Source organism: Liolophura sinensis, chromosome 6 (genome assembly GCF_032854445.1).
Source record: "Liolophura sinensis isolate JHLJ2023 chromosome 6, CUHK_Ljap_v2, whole genome shotgun sequence".
NCBI classification, from domain to species: Eukaryota; Metazoa; Mollusca; class Polyplacophora; order Chitonida; family Chitonidae; genus Liolophura; species Liolophura sinensis.
The window spans coordinates 36,724,218-36,740,638 of record NC_088300.1 but is presented as its reverse complement, the minus strand read 5'-3'; the positions used below and the strand labels follow the sequence as shown (position 1 = coordinate 36,740,638).

At 39.6% G+C, this 16,421-nt stretch overlaps 1 protein-coding gene across 1 annotated transcript; it reads right to left on the bottom strand.

Moving 5' to 3' along the window:
- Positions 1–3,396: 3,396 nt before the first annotated feature.
- On the bottom strand, positions 3,397–12,966 carry LOC135467150 (uncharacterized). Its single transcript, XM_064744914.1, has 12 exons — positions 12,710–12,966; positions 11,736–11,899; positions 10,953–11,090; positions 9,712–9,734; positions 9,261–9,292; positions 8,506–8,563; positions 7,739–7,835; positions 7,003–7,114; positions 6,314–6,356; positions 6,059–6,129; positions 3,859–3,967; positions 3,397–3,609 (listed from the first exon to the last, which is right to left on the bottom strand). Exons 1-12 carry the CDS (start codon positions 12,964–12,966, stop codon positions 3,397–3,399), a joined length of 1,317 nt encoding a protein of 438 aa, XP_064600984.1.
- Positions 12,967–16,421: the final 3,455 nt, after the last annotated feature.

Sequence of the window (16,421 nt, the reverse complement as noted above, 5' to 3'; positions counted from 1 at the left end):
GTGAAATATTCTTGAGTAAATAAATCATTTTAGTAGTAAGGCCGATCTGAGAAAAATTCCTGATTATGTCGTTAAACAGCAATCAAATGAAATCAAATTAAATTTCCACTGTCGGTCTCATTTTCATCATCCCGACTGGAATGTTATACCGAAGATGCCAAGGTCCGAAATCCACAAATCTAGGTTTGACGTCAAATGTTAAAATAATAATTTCTGGACGCATTAACATTTGGAACATTTAACAAGTGCAATATTACAACAAATCTACAAAATTTGCAATTCCATAAACTGTGTACATATTCTGCTGTGGTCTTACATTTTGTAATAAGTTAAAAATGACTTTGTGGAATCATTTTCGGGCATGTCACCTTCATCCACTGGCAACAGTACTTGTCAGTTCCTTCATGCAGAGTTCCTACGCAGGGAAGTATACTAAAGTTACTAATTTTAGTAACTGACGCAACTTTGAATTAAATCCCGCAAGTGTCATGGCTGAATTCCTCAGACTTTATGACGAGGGCTCGGCTGTTCAAAACTGGTTTAAGACTTAACACCAGATTTAACAATAAGCACAATCTTTAATTTGGTTCTTAGCCAAAAATATGTGTAGCGGCATATTAAATATAATTAAAACTTCTGCTGTTATACTTTGACTTTGGAGAACTGCATGGACTGCTGAGATTGTCTAAAATTTCAAGTATAAAATTTGATCTAATACCAGTATTAGCAAAACACTTTCAAACAACCGAGCCCAGAAGTGGATTTATGTACTCGATCTGATTGGTCACTGAAGTGCTACTGGGTCAATCTAAACCTCTTTGGCAGCAACGATTTTTAAACCTTTCAAATCTTTGGAAATAAACTGCATTACACTCCAGTGGTGGCAGCACTTTCGCGGCGTGGACTAGCCCTGCCACAAGAAGACACAGTTCTATATACACACATCTAATGATACCTCGTCGTCATACGACGTGTCACGTTAAGCCCCAAGCATCCATTCACTCATTCTTAGGGGGGGGGGGGGAGAATATGGTCTTGGTGGCACCCAGAGCATCGTTACTGCAAAGCATGGGTCCGAAGGGGATATTTAGCATGTGGAGGTATTATCATTTGTATTATCATCAAGTGTCGATGCCCTGTTTCTTCTTCATTATATTTTCAGGACACATAACACCCGGGATTACCCTTCATTGACGATTTTTACAGTCATTACTGCTTGTATGGCGGGTAAACAAATGTTTCCAGAAAATGGAATGCCAAATAATTTTAATATGGAATGCTGCTGTTAACCGTTTAGCTGTTACGCCTGGAGCACAACTTTGATTTAACGTCTCCTTCATCAGATATTTTGGTACACTGATGTCTTTTTGCATTGGGTATGTCTCAGTGATTTTGCAATGCTGTGCTGATGATGACACACCCTTTCTTGCAGGTAGTCCCAGTTTTTATCAACGTCAACGAGAAAACCTGAGCATGTAGCTGCCAAGTCCATGATGGTTAATTTTGAAAAAAAAAATGGCAGCACTGGGAAGTTAATACATATATCATTTATACATAATTATTTATTTATTTACACGATTAAATATTCCCAGGGCATCCACCGACAACAAAGGCATGTAGGCATATACGTGTAGTCCAACGTTTTGTGTTGAAAGAAAATACTGATAAGTTCTTTTTTAAGAAAAAAAAGGGAGAACAATTTAAATATTTGAAATATAGACACTTTGAACGTTTGTTTGAGTAGTAGGCTTAAGGCAAATTTACATACACCATAAGCGTCGAGGTACAACTCGCAACTAAAAAGTCGACATCCTAACAAGCTTTGGTTATTTTAAATCTCATTTCACCTAGTAACTGTCGACAATATAGAAAAAAAGAAAGCAACAGAAAGAAAAAGAATGACTATACGTACATATAAGCGGCAGTAGAGCGCTATCATCAACTACACTGGGCGTATAACTTCACAACGCGAAGATTTGCCTTTGTAAATGACGTCACCTTAGTTACCTTTGAATAGCCAAGTGTACTCGCCTTTATAGACACGTGCCTTAATTCAAGAGAGTTGCCTTTGTTATTATTTGATTCCTTGATTCAAGAAAGTTGCCATCGCTGCCAGGTGATTCCTTGATTCAAGAGAGTTGTCATTGTTGCCAGGTGATTCCCTGATTCAAGAGAGTTGCCAGTGTCAGATGATATCTTGATTCAAGAGAGTTGGCATTGTTATCAGATGATTGCCTTTGTTGTAAGGGGATTCCTTGGTTCAAGAGAGTTGCCTTTGTTGTCAGGGGATTCCTTGATTCCAGAAAGTTGCCACTGTTGTCAGATAGTTCCTTGATTCCAGAAAGTTGCCGTTGTTGCCAGGGGATTCCTTGATTCAAGAGAGTTGCCACTGTTGTCAGAGGATTCCTTGATTCAAGAGAGTTGCCATTGTTGTCAGGAGATTCCTTGATTCAAGAGAGTTGACATTGTTGTCAGGAGATTCCTTGATTCAAGAGACTTGACATTGTTGTCAGGAGATTCCTTGATTCCAGAGAGTTTCCAATTTTTGTCAGGAGATTCCTTGATTCAAGAGAGTTGACATTGTTGTCGGATGATTCCTTGATTCAAGAAAGTTGCCATTGTTGTCAGGGGGTTCCTTGATTCAAGTGAGTCGCCATTGTTGTCAGGTGATTCCTTGATTCAAGAGAGTTGCCATTGTTGTGTGGTGATTCCCTGATTCATGAGAGTTGCCATTGTTGTCAGGTGTCATGACTGAAGTCACATGACTCAAGACTTAAATTCAGTTAAACGACAATATGAGTCATAATCTGATAGCCAGCTTTACTTGCACTGTACTTCACAAATCAACTGTTTATGTGCTTGTAAAGTAGACCCTAGCATGCACGTAAATGCATCTCCGATCCACACGATCGAGTGTCTGGTATACTCTCAGAGTATTATGTAATGTACAATTAATGGATCATGTGGTTATCATGGGTGACCTTTTGTCAAACAAGCATCAAGCATCTAAGGGCATCAAATTAATGGACTAAGCATTAAATTACAAAATCATATACGATTCGGTATGTATAAACTCTCAACAAGCCGCTTGCTTATTATTTGTCTGGCATCACAAATTATAGCGGAGATACAACCATGCATGCAAATGGCCCACCATCGGGAGGATCACCGATTTCTTTAATCGGTGCTCTTAATTCTCAGGGCTCAAAACCCCAGACATTAATTTTTTTCATGATTCAGAAGCCCTTGCGTTATTTTCTCAGAAACCTCATTTTAATGACTCATTCACGCACTTATATGTACGTTCACAAATAAAGTCCACTGTGAATGTCATTTGTGACGAGAACAGAATAACTCGTACAGATCTTCCCCAACGCCTCTCTACGGCCCCACAGGCTATCGTATCCTCGTATTGCCGAACCACAAGTATCTGTCAGTTCGGATGTGTCCATCTTTCAGATCTCTGTCATTAGGTCGCACGGTGGCTGTGAACCCGGACCAATCAACCTTGATGTAAGGCGACTCGAAACATCGACCTGAGCTTATATAAGGGGGTAGGTTGAGCTTATCCACTCTCTCCGTGTACCTTCCCGTGACCGCCCGGTAGCTCTGTTTGAATGCAAGCAGTAAAATCGTATGATATTGTCAAATTATTAAACATCTTTCCCGAAACATAAAGAAAAAAAGAGTGAGACAGATTTGTCATACACGCCTTTTACATGAGCTTGTTTAGCATCCATTTGGAGTATTTTTTAATTTTATTTATTTATTTTTTTGTCTCCTTTCAGCAATTAGCAATTATATGAACGATTAACAGATTGATTTCAGTCATCTGTGAGCATGCCACGTAACACTCACGTGTTCAGCTTTATATATATCCCGAAGAGCGGAGGTCACCTCCCAGTATGGATCCTTCACAAACGTCGTACTGTTGACCTTTTGACGTCGAAACTGCACCAGCCCCCATCTGCAAGGATGAGTTCTCTTAAATGAAACCATTTTACTTTACAGTGCTTTATTTAACAGATTTACAGGTGGACACTATGTGAAGGAGGAATTTGCTTTAGTGACTACTTTCACATGTGGGCACTACGTAAGGGAGAGATTTGCGTTATTTACCAGTTTCACATGTGGACACTTTGTGGAGGGAGTTGCTTGACCAGTTTCACATGTGGACACTGTGAAGAAGGGATTTGCTTTATTTAACAGTCTCGCGGGTGGACACTGTGAAGGAGGGATTTGCTTTATTTAAATGTCTCGCGAGTGGACACTGTGAAGGAGGGATTTGCTTTATTTAACAGTCTCGCGAGTGGACACTGTGAAGGAGGGATTTGCTTTATTTTACAGTCTCGCGAGTGGACACTGTGTGGAGAGGGGAATCATACTGCATAAAAAATCAGGTTGTAAATAACATATCTAGATACAGAAAACCATTTACTGAGTTCGATCAGTGACGTATTAATGTAGTTTCTGTACCATATAAGATAAAGAAACCATTGTCTGCACTCTTTCGATTTCTCTGTGCCACTAGAAAAACAATAGCTTGATCTATTCAGGGGTCGCGAAACCAGAGAGCTTGAGGCGGAGGGAGCGTCTTCTTTCAAGAGCAGTCGATTGTTTTAGGTAAACCTCTGGATCATCGTCTTATCGTGTGGAATATATCACAAAGGTATGTACAGGGGCTACATTAAATAATACTTTTGTTTATGCTTATAATCAGCTTTTCACATTGGCGTTAAATGCCCCAATACCAAATTCTTTTTATTATTTGTATGATCACAACAAAGACACGTTTTCTGACATAAGATAACCTCAATCCTCACTGTGTGTTACAAATCCCTAAGCTGGCTTTGTCTGTGCTACAACCTATAACTGAAAATAGGCATATACCTTCAGGATCACGTCCATGACTGCTTTCGGTATTTAGATAAGACGTTTTGAATAATAGTAAAGAATTTGTGGACGAAGAAGTCTTTTTTCATCACTGAATTTCCTCTAAATGATTATTTATGTGAATACTTCTTACGGTGACAGGTTATACAAAATGATTACAAAGCGAAGGTATGGCCCCGGGTCACGATTACATTGTTTGAAAAGCTACATTGACAGCCCTATGTGTGCTTGTAAATAATAGTTTGAACATGTAATATTTTGTACAGAAATGCAACTGTTCGCCTCCGTGCTATTGCTACTTTTATCAACTTAAAATTAATATGTTGTCTTTTCAGAACGTGTTTTAACGTGGTGACGAAGGGTTTTATCGACAAAACAAGACATTTGTTAATAACGATTTCATCAGCCAAGAAGCATCTAATTGATCTAATGTTCCATTCGTTTAGTGGCATTTAGGATCCGAGAGAATACAGGAAACAGTAACCCTGTTTCATATCTTGCAAGTGGGTTATCACAGGCTGGTGGGCCCGCGTTTGCTATCTTGTGGGCCCTTGTTTGCTAGCTTGTGGGCCCTCGCTTGTTAGCGTGTGGGCCCTCATTTGCTAGCTTGTGGGCCCTCGTTTGCTAGCTTGTCGGACCTTGTTGGTCCATCACTTAAGCCGTTGGGCCAAGAATCCAGTCTCGATTACATAGTTTGATTGCGGCTTTATGTCAGGAGTTTAAGGAATCACCTGACGAAGGGCTGTGGCTTTCTTTCAGTCTCTTAGAATTTGTTTACTTATACGAAGGCGGTCAGTTTCACGGGCGGAGGACACCAAAAAACCCAGGGTGATCCATCAAACTTTTGCAAGCTACTGACGAACTTTCCCACGCGTGATAAGTATAGATATGCAGTGGAAGATATGTGGTACCCAATGAACCGTAGACTGCTCAAACGGCCGAGCGTCGTCGAGGAATCTTTGTCACTAAAGCCCCGCAAACAGCCAGAGCGATTGATAGCCATGTAACACTTCAACCACAGATAATCCGCCTGCTCCCCAAATCGAAACATTCTTGTTTACTAAATAATACTAAAATGTGCATGACTTAAAAGGTTTACGATCGAAAAGTTCTAACACATTCGATAACGTGATTAATTGTCTGAAGTAATTTAGCATCAGCTTACCTGTCAGGTATGTGGATGTTGATTTCAGCAGGTGTGTTCCACACCCACCAGTCCGCTGCCTTGTCCAGTATCTACAGCACACAAACCAGGAAGACAATAGACCACGACAGATTAACAATGAGTACGTCCTTTAAAACGCGCCGTGTGTGTCTATAGATCATTTCCAGTTGTATAGGAGTATTTTTTTAAAGTTTTAAATATATAAATGTCACAAAATTTTATGTTGCAATTCTAGCACAAAGGCCTAGAACTTACCTTGTGATATTTATCATCCACAACTTCTACTTTATAATGGGACCTATACAAATTGAGACGCAAAAATAAAAGTCAGCCAATAAATGTACCAGAGTCAGCTTATGCCATACAGTATTTCATTATATCAGTTTGGTAATTTATCAAATATTGGTATGTGAAAATAAGTATTGCATAGTATAAAATACTACAGTACAGTAAACAGAGAGCAAAATGTGACAGTTGGCATGTAGCCTCACGTAACAGTTGAGATGAATTGTTTATTTGATAGATGTTTTACGCCGTATGGAATATTTCACTTATACGACGGTGGCCAGCATTATGGTGGAAGGAAACCGGCGAGAGCCCAGGGAAAAACTACGAACATCCGCAGGCTGCTGGCAGACCTTCCCACGTACGACCGGAGAGCAAGCCAGCAAATAGTTGAAATGCAGCCATCTGTTAATATACCTCACTTAGAGTGTTATTCTAACTGTCAAGGTACATGCTTAGATAGTAGCAACTTATACTTATAACAACATGACTTCAGCAGAATTAGGTACAAAAAAGTGACATTATTTACAACTTCAGAGTATTATAGATGCCAGTGGACTAGTTCAATACTAAGTGGAACTCTGAAAAGCAGACGACTTTACTGTTATGTAACTGTGTGTGAAAGAACGCCAAGAAATTTTCAGGCGTCAACATATCACCTTGCAAAGTTAAAGTTCCACACTTCCCGATCTTTGGGTGGGTCATTGGATTTTTCTGTTCCTCCAATGAGATCGCTGAATGGGATGGCCATCTCCACGGACCAGAAACTATCTGCATATTTAAAAAAAGATCGAGTATATAATGGATCAACTAACTGGAAATTACATGTATCTCGTTTGTTATTAAGTCTCATTTTACACGTAGGCCTTTTGGCGCATTTCGTGGTAACATCAGGGTAAAACTGAAACGCTTTTAGAGTGACGTGACCAGTGTATGTGTAGCTGTTCGTCGTAGGCTAAGGAGAAAAGACAGTACTAGACCAAATATATATATATATATGGTCTAGTACTGTCTTTTCTCCTTAGCCTACGACGAACAGCTACACATTAACGACAATCGACATTAGCCTATATATCTGATATATATATATATATATATATATATATATATATATATATATATATATTTGTCTATCAGGAATTTGTCTATCTCAGGCTAATGTCGATTGTCGTTAATGTCGGCACAATTAATTTTCCGATCGCAGCTTATATCCTCTCCATAATATGACACCCCCCCCCCCCCCCCCAAGCCCCCCCCCCCCCCCACTGAATGTTGACGCCCGATTGTATCACAACCTCCCAGATCTTCATCTGCCGCTGATGACGGCCCGAGCTAATGTCTTACCCCCTCCGTAGATGTGGACCCCGGTGACGTTAGGGGGGCTACGTTGCTTACCTTGTGATGTGGGGTCGTTCAGAGACCCCTCCACGTGCACAGCTCTCAGCAGCCGGCTCTCCCACAGAAACAATGGCTCACCATCATCCAGATAAGGCTGCCCAAGAAAACATAGTGAAACGGCAGTGACATAGATGGTTTGGGGGTTTTATCCACAGCTATACAGCGGTCTTTTCTGACAGTTTGTTTACTGATATTTTATTGCATAAATCCAATGATCAAAGCAAGGTCTTTCCACAATTGCGTGATGAAAATACGGAGACTCTTGTATATAAAACGCTGACAAAGTACACTGTATCCGACTTCCAAGGCCTGGTATACTGGCCTACATATTTATATGCAACAGCCACTGCACGTTGGGTAAATTATTCAACACTTAACAACATATGTCATTATTTATTTACTTATTTATTTATTCATTTATTTATTCATTTATTTATTTGATTGGTGTTTTACGCCGTACTCAAGAATATTTCACTTATACGACAGCGGCCAGCATTATGGTGGGTGGAAACCGGGCAGAGCCCGAGGAAAACCCACGACCATACGCAGGTTGCTTGAGGCCTTCCCACGTACAGCCGGAGGGGAAGCCAGCATGAGCTGGACTTGAACTCATAGCGACCACATTTTTGAGAAGTTCCTGGATCATTACGCTGCGCAAGCACGCTAACCAAATAAGCCACGGAGGCCCCCATATGTCATTATAGACCACTGTTAATGGAATTCCTGGAACATACCATACCATTTTTTTAAAAAGGCAGACCTACCCGTGATAACATGGTGTCGGATATTGTCCCAAGGGCGTTGATGACGATCTCCTTATATCTACATGTGAAGACAGAATGAGTGCAAGAGTTCGTCACTATTCTATCCAAGAAGTGTCGAAATATAGGCGGATATACATAGAGACTGGACAGGTGAAAACGAACGTAACATCTACACACCTTATAGGTTGTTAATGAGGGTATTTGCTAAAATCAAAAGGAAGAAAATCTGACCAAGCAGGTTTTCATCCAATCAGTTCGCTGAAATGTGCTCATCGCACACCGCCGACGAATTGGCACCATGACGTTATACCGACGAATGGGGCAAATGGCGCCATAAAGATGAATGGGGCCCATGGCGTCCCACAAGCGAATGGCCTGACACAAACGAGTGGGACCCATGGCGCCACACCGATGAGTAAGGCCCATGGGGCCACACAAATGAAGGGTGCCTAAGGCTTCACACCATCTTAATATCAGTTATACCAAAACAATGGATGGTATCAATGACAGTGGTAATAGTGGTAATGAGTAATTAACTATCATTCATGTTCATTTTATTCATCATTATCCACAAGAGGAGTTGTACAGAGAAATACATGCCAAAGCCCAATTATCGTCATCGTATACAAAATATACCACATTTAAAATGCAATGTGCCACCTAGACGTACGGTACGTTTGCAGCAGGTTTCAAACCTTGCAAACTCTTTGTGATCGAAATAAGTTTTTACGAATCGAAAATATTCAGAATCATACTTATGGTTGCTGCCTTCGGTATCCAGAAGCACCTGAAATGATAAAATTATACTGGCTAAACTTTGTGATGAGCAGGTGGTTTGTTGTATAATGTTTGAAAAGATTATTTTGTGAATCACCCACTCAGCAAATCAGTGAAGAAAGACAACAGTATTACTTGGCTAATGGCCGAGACACTAGCTGTGTTAACACATGGCGTGCGAATGTAAATACAGGTTGCTCCTGTAACAGCATCTATACGTCTGTGCCTGGCCGGGAAGCAGTCATGGTACGAAAAGAAAAAAAGGACATATATATTGAATAACTTGGATTGTATAGCAAAGCCATGTGATGTGATACCTTACTTCATATACATTTATAAATAAGTACAGAATGAACTGTCAGTCCGTGATAAAATCACATTGTTGAAGAAAATAATATCTATTTGGCTTTTAATTTTTTCTTTACTCACCTGAAAAGCGTTGTCTTGATACACTGAAAAATGAAAATTCATATTGTATACTTTTGTATTATGTACGATTGTTGGAAACGAAAGAACAGACAAACTTATCCCTTTCAGGTGACTTACTTTTTTGTCAATACATCGATAAATTACCTACACTTGGCGAATTAGTAATTCATTTAGAGTTGTGTGTATCCTACTGTGATACTGCGGTCTAGTATATGTCCACCCACAAATAAGACATCATCATTAACTGTTGCGTTACGAAGTATTTTGTATCATTACCTGTTGTGTCACTGAAAGCTTTGTACCATTACCTGTTGTGTCATGGAGAGTTTTGTACCATTACCTGTTGTGTCATGGAGAGTTTTATACCATTACTTGTTGTGGCATGGAGAGTTTTGTATCATTACCTGTGGTGTCATGGAGAGTTTTGAACCATTACCTGTTGTGGCATGGAGAGTTTTGTATCATTACCTCTTGCGCCATGGAGAGTTTCTGTATAATTACCTGTTGTGTCATGGAGAGTTTTGTATCATTACCTGTTGTGGCATGGAGAGTTTTGTACCATTACCTGTTGTGTCATGGAGAGTTTTGTACCATTACCTGTTGTGTCATGGAGAGTTTTGTACCATTACCTGTTGTGGCATGGAGAGTTTTATACCATTACCTGTTGTGTCATGGAGAGTTTTGAACCATTACTTGTTGTGGCATGGAGAGTTTTGTACCATTACCTGTTGTGCCATGGAGAGTTTCTGTATCATTACCTGTTGTGGCATGGAGAGTTTTGTACCATTACCTGTTGTGCCATGGAGAGTTTCTGTATCATTACCTGTTGTGGCATGGAGAGTTTTGTACCATTACCTGTTGTGGCATGGAGAGTTTTATACCATTACTTGTTGTGGCATGGAGAGTTTTGAACCATTACCTGTTGTGGCATGGAGAGTTTTGTACCATTACCTGTTGTGCCATGGAGAGTTTCTGTATAATTACCTGTTGTGTCATGGAGAGTTTTGTAGCATTACCTGTTGTGTCATGGAGAGTTTTGTACCATTACCTGTTGTGTCATGGAGAGTTTTGTACCATTACCTGTTGTGGCATGGAGAGTTTTGTACCATTACCTGTTGTGTCATGGAGAGTTTTGTACCATTACCTGTTGTGGCATGGAGAGTTTTGTACCATTACCTGTTGTGGCATGGAGAGTTTTGTACCATTACCTGTTGTGGCATGGAGAGTTTCTGTATAATTACCTGTTGTGTCATGGAGTGTTTTGTTTGCCCATATATCTCGGTCTTGTATATATCCACCGACAAATAGGAACTCATCATTCCACCGTATTTTAGCTCTGGTTAATAGTGGAGGAATGGCGTAATCTTCTCCCCGGATATCTGCCAGCAAACACATGTTTATTTATTTCACGATTTATTTACACACTACATGATGGGTGATTCATGAATACCTTTCACCTGACAGTGGTCACATTTGTGGGTGAAGGAACCTCACTAAGTACCTGAAGAACCCCCTGTCTTATTGTCATAGTTCACACAGCCAGAAAGATCTCGAACTGAACCCACAGTCTTCACTCAAGTCATTTAAAATAGGCGCTATAATGGAAAGAATGTACAGGTACATATAGACGGGCAAGGGCACTAGTGGTTAACTCATTATATAATGACATGACCCATTTGTCCTAGTTCCAGCGTTAGGATGCACATCTTCAACGGTGCAAAAGTTTGGACGTATACTATTTTGGCGCGCGATTATTCGTATTATACAACAAATATACTTAGTTACGTCGAGGGGCCTGCTGATATAATTGTCTGAATATATTTGTATGCATGTACCATTTTTCCTTTAAATTATATTACGGGTAATAAATTACTTTAAACATATTAATATATTTAAATTAAATATATTACGGGTAATGATTAGAATGTTTTGACGTGACAAAGACAGAGAAACCAAAAATAGGTCTATGTTTTTGTTGGAAACTGATCGCAATATAACAGGAAGTAAATTAACTGTTACATTACCAACGAATGGTTCCGTCCAGCTGACGTCTTGCCAGGCTCGGTCAGTTAGTTTGCCATCAATCGTGATTGTCTCCCCTCCCAGATGGTAGGCAATGTACGAGCGAGGGATTGGTAGGTCGCATAATTCTGCCTGACAAGCCTCAACTTGACAGTTCTCAAGATAACTGAATTGAAGATATTTCACACAGATACATTAACAAAATTCAACACAAAAAAACAATCGTTAAAGATATTTTAAGTTTTTGTTAAATTCTACCTTTGATGTTACACCGTATAAGGGAGCTTTTAGAAGCTGGGTTGTTGTGTAAAAGAATAGTAAACATTATGTGTTAATAACAACTCCATGGGTATAACGGAAAAATAAAGAGATAACAGTTTGGTTATCCATATGTAATGTTACTGATCTTTATGCAATATAGTGCGGATTGATGACTTTATTTATAATCAATTCTAATAAAGTTCAATGGAGAATAACGTTAATCATGCTGGCTTCCTCTCCGCTTTCCCCTAGATCTTCCCGGTTTACTTCCACCATAAATATTCTTGAGTACGGCGTAAAACACCAACTAAATAAATAAATCAATAAATAAGTAAATAAATAAAATTAATATTATATCGCTCTCCATGCATGATAATGTTTGCGAGCATTCGCCATATACAGCCAGTCCGGAGGCCGAATTGCATGCAATGCTTCCCTTTGTATTTATAATGTAGACAAATAATGGATAGTGTATAATTTACACAAAGCTAAATCAAGCTACAATGAATGTTACATACGGCTTAGCTAAGCTAAGCAATAAAATCGAAAAAAGATTTATCCATTGACATTGAGGAAAAACTGCTACAGAAAAAGAAATATAAATCCGCATTTACTCTAAGCCTATAAGTCAGCTAAGTAGAATACACCTAGTGTATTCTTTTCACTTTGTTTGATCGTCCTTTGTTGAAATATAATCGATGTAATCCACACTTACCTTTGTGTTTCGGGTTCAATATTGTTAATCTGATTTTCACACTGAATCAAGGTGGCAGGTACACCATTAGCCGTATTGCCGAAACGCTCCAAATTCCACCTCTGTACTCCGTATGTGCCTGGAAGGGCATTGCAACTTTCGGGGTGCAAGAAGTAACCGATGATAATTCCCCCACCCATACATATTACACACAGGACGGCAGTTAAGATAATTAGGATGGTCTGTGGTGCCCCGGGGCTCGGAACTGAAGCACTCATTACTGCCCTTGCGATTATTTCCAAACGACCCGCAACTTTAATTTCTCTACGCGCTTGTTTTCCGATGTACCTTGTTTGCACAAACGTCTATCTTTTATCCCACAAGCATTTTTCCCTTAACCGCAAACTCTGGATATTAATGTCTGAGGCGTCATCTATCAGAGCGATATGAATTATGAACTATGCCCTTCTTGCTCCTTAACTCTCTATAGCTTTACACTGATACAGTAGAGTAAGTCATAGTTTTATCCAACACGGAAATGTGTGTGTGTGGTGGAATTCGTTTTCACCGCACAGAGAGGTATACAGTGTAAACCCTGCAGTCCAGGTGCGAGCACTGCACTTGACATGAGAGCACACCGTACGTTTAGATTACATTCTAGTGTAGGCTCACTTGTTAAATGCCTTAATCCGCCATGTATCATGGCGCGACGTCCACAGCACTTGCTGTCACAGGTTCCAATTTGCACGACGTCCGCTTACGTCATGATTTGAGACTTTAGCTCCCCGCAGAGGATATTCTATTGTAAAATATCTCACTTTCCTGTGATTTTCTACCCACACGACATGTTCCGTCTAAGAAATTACGGATTACATAAGGGCTGGTCTGCTTGTTTGGTCACGTGCTCTGGGCAAGCTATCGTCTGTCCGCAAATGTCCGTGAATGTCTACTGTACTATATACAAGCTAACATAATATTTCTCACCTTTGGCACGTGTAGATTGTAGAAACATTAGAAGTAAAAAGAGCGTAAATTTAAACATATTTTATTAATTAATTCGAAGGCTATACATGTATTAATAATTTTACGTGAAAGCAAAGGGACTAAAAATAAACTCAACCTCTAATTGCATTTACACAACATTTCTTAGTATAACTGTTTTGTAGCCTATTTTTATAGCCTTTCATAGAAAAACGATGCTCTTTGACATCAATTTAGCAGTGACTTATTTCTACCGGTAAATATAATTTAAGCCACCCTGAAGAGCTACACCATCTCATATTTAATAGTTACGCCAACATTTTAGAACGATCTTTATCGTTTCTCTTTTATTACAAACCAGGTTTTAGGCAGTTGAAGTGGTCAATTTTGGACAACAATTTTGTACATATGTATCCCCTTAAAGAAAGTATGAACTGATTCTTCGATTCTTATCGTGACATCTTCTCCTTGTTTCCTGGTGGTGCTTTTGGTTTATAGGAATAAAATTAGCGAGACCTATAATTTGCAATATATAAATTTCTTTATGTGCCGGATTTGTTTACTGTGAAGTGTGATATATCTGTTTTGCTACATCACAAGGACTGTTTGCATTTTAAACTTTATGTGGGATACTGCTTCGATGTCCATATACCTATACACACTTGGACAAGTTTTGCATTTCCTTTTATCATCTATATTCCTAACACCCAGCTAATGCTGGCTTCCTCTCCGATCGTATGTGGGAAGATGTATGTGTCAACAACCTGCAGATGGTCGTGGGTTTCGCCCGGGGTCTGCCTGGTACCCTCCCCACAATATAATGCTCGTATAATTGAAATAGTCTTGAGTACTATTTTTTTTACGGCGACTGCTTTTATTTCCTTCATTGCTTTTTTGGTCTTGCTGTTTAAACTTAACGCATTCGTCTCTTCATTTGGCCATTGCGAGATATAGTGTAAATATAATACATCTGTAGAACCTGCAGATGGTCGTGGGTTTCCCCCGGGCTCTGCCCGGTTTCCACCCACCATAATGCTGGCCGCCGTCGTATAAGTGAAATATTCTTGAGTGCGGCATAAAACACCAATCAAATAAATAAATAAATATAGCACTGATCAATCATCTGCATCCCTACAGATGTATTTATTTATTTATTTGGTGTTTTACGCCGTACTCAAGAATATTTCACTTATACGACGGCGGCCAGCATTATGGTGGGTGGAAACCGGGCAGAGCCCGGGGGAAACCCACGACCATCTGCAGGTTCTACAGATGTATTATATTTACACTATATCTCGCAATGGCCAAATGAAGAGACGAATGAGTTAAGTTTAAACAGCAAGACCAAAAAAGCAATGAAGGAAATAAAAGCAGTCGCCGTAAAAAAATAGTTACTCCTCCCATCAGGATTTTATTTAAAAGGAACACCCATCTGTCTATCCTATCTATGACAGCTTTTTCATTGCCGATAATGTTGTTAGTCATTGTAAAATCTGACCAGACTGTATCGTAATTCAGATGAGGCTTAGACAAAGATCAATAGATCAGCGTATGTAGTATTACGTTGAAAAACCAATCTTGTATTCTGTGTATGTGCAGACTTACTCTGCTGGTGCCGAATTACAAACTCAGAGCCTTACTATATAAAACTAACCATTAGAAGATAAACATTATAAGATAGTCATTGATTTTGAAACAAATCATGCTTGCAAACAATCCTTTCCTTCAACTGTCATGTTTTGTGAGGCCCTTGCGTGGAATCTGGAAACCTGGGCCGCATCAGAAATTAGCTTTAGTTTATTGGCAACCTGGATATATAGCAGCTGCTTTTCAGTCATATGAGAACGAGCAGTCATTAGGTGGCAGAAGTGCTGCCGCCAGTGACGTATCATGCGGAATACACCACTCAAGACACCTCACCCAGTTGCATTATACTGTCCCCGGGTCAGTTGCTAATTGCTGAGTGCCAAGTGGTGCAACAACAAGTATTATTGGTATTAAGTCATTGCTATGACCCGACCCGGGTTTGATCCCAGTTCTGCTCGACTTTGACTCGGACGCTTAAACCATTAGGACCGAAGCGGTCCTTGGCTGTATGAGTTTCTATATCGGCTCAGTGGACTGACGGACCGCTGTCAGCACACGAAGCTTTATAATGCGCGCAAAGTCATTCGGGAATTTCGAGATTTGACACTACAACTTCGTGGTGACGTCTCTTTGTGTCGTGACGTCGTCGTTTTACGGCTCTGGGGGGCTAACCAGTGTGTTTTAACATAGGTTGACATATACAATTTTAAAAATTACACGCAAAATATGATTTTAATTCGCTGAATTGTCCAAAACATCGATTAAACTAAATACTTCAGGGAATAGAATTCTTGGATTACGGATAATATTAATTATGGTATATACTCACCCATATTAAATGAACCAAGGAACCCTCCCATGCCCCATAACGACGATGTCGCTGCACAAAAGAACGTCATCATGAGGTCGTTACTTGGACTTTGCCGTACTGATTAGCGTCACAGTATCACAGAGAAAAATATCTTAAACATGATTTTTTTTTTTTACTTGAACATCAAAATATTTCTTTATTGAATAACTAGCATATAACCTGAACAACAGAGCTTTGGCATTAACAACAGGTGCCTAAAAAGCGCATTGCTAGAGGCACCTAGGCTAACATATCAATTAAATATCAAAACCTGTATTTTTACCTTCGTTAAAGAAACATGAAATAAAAGAGTAC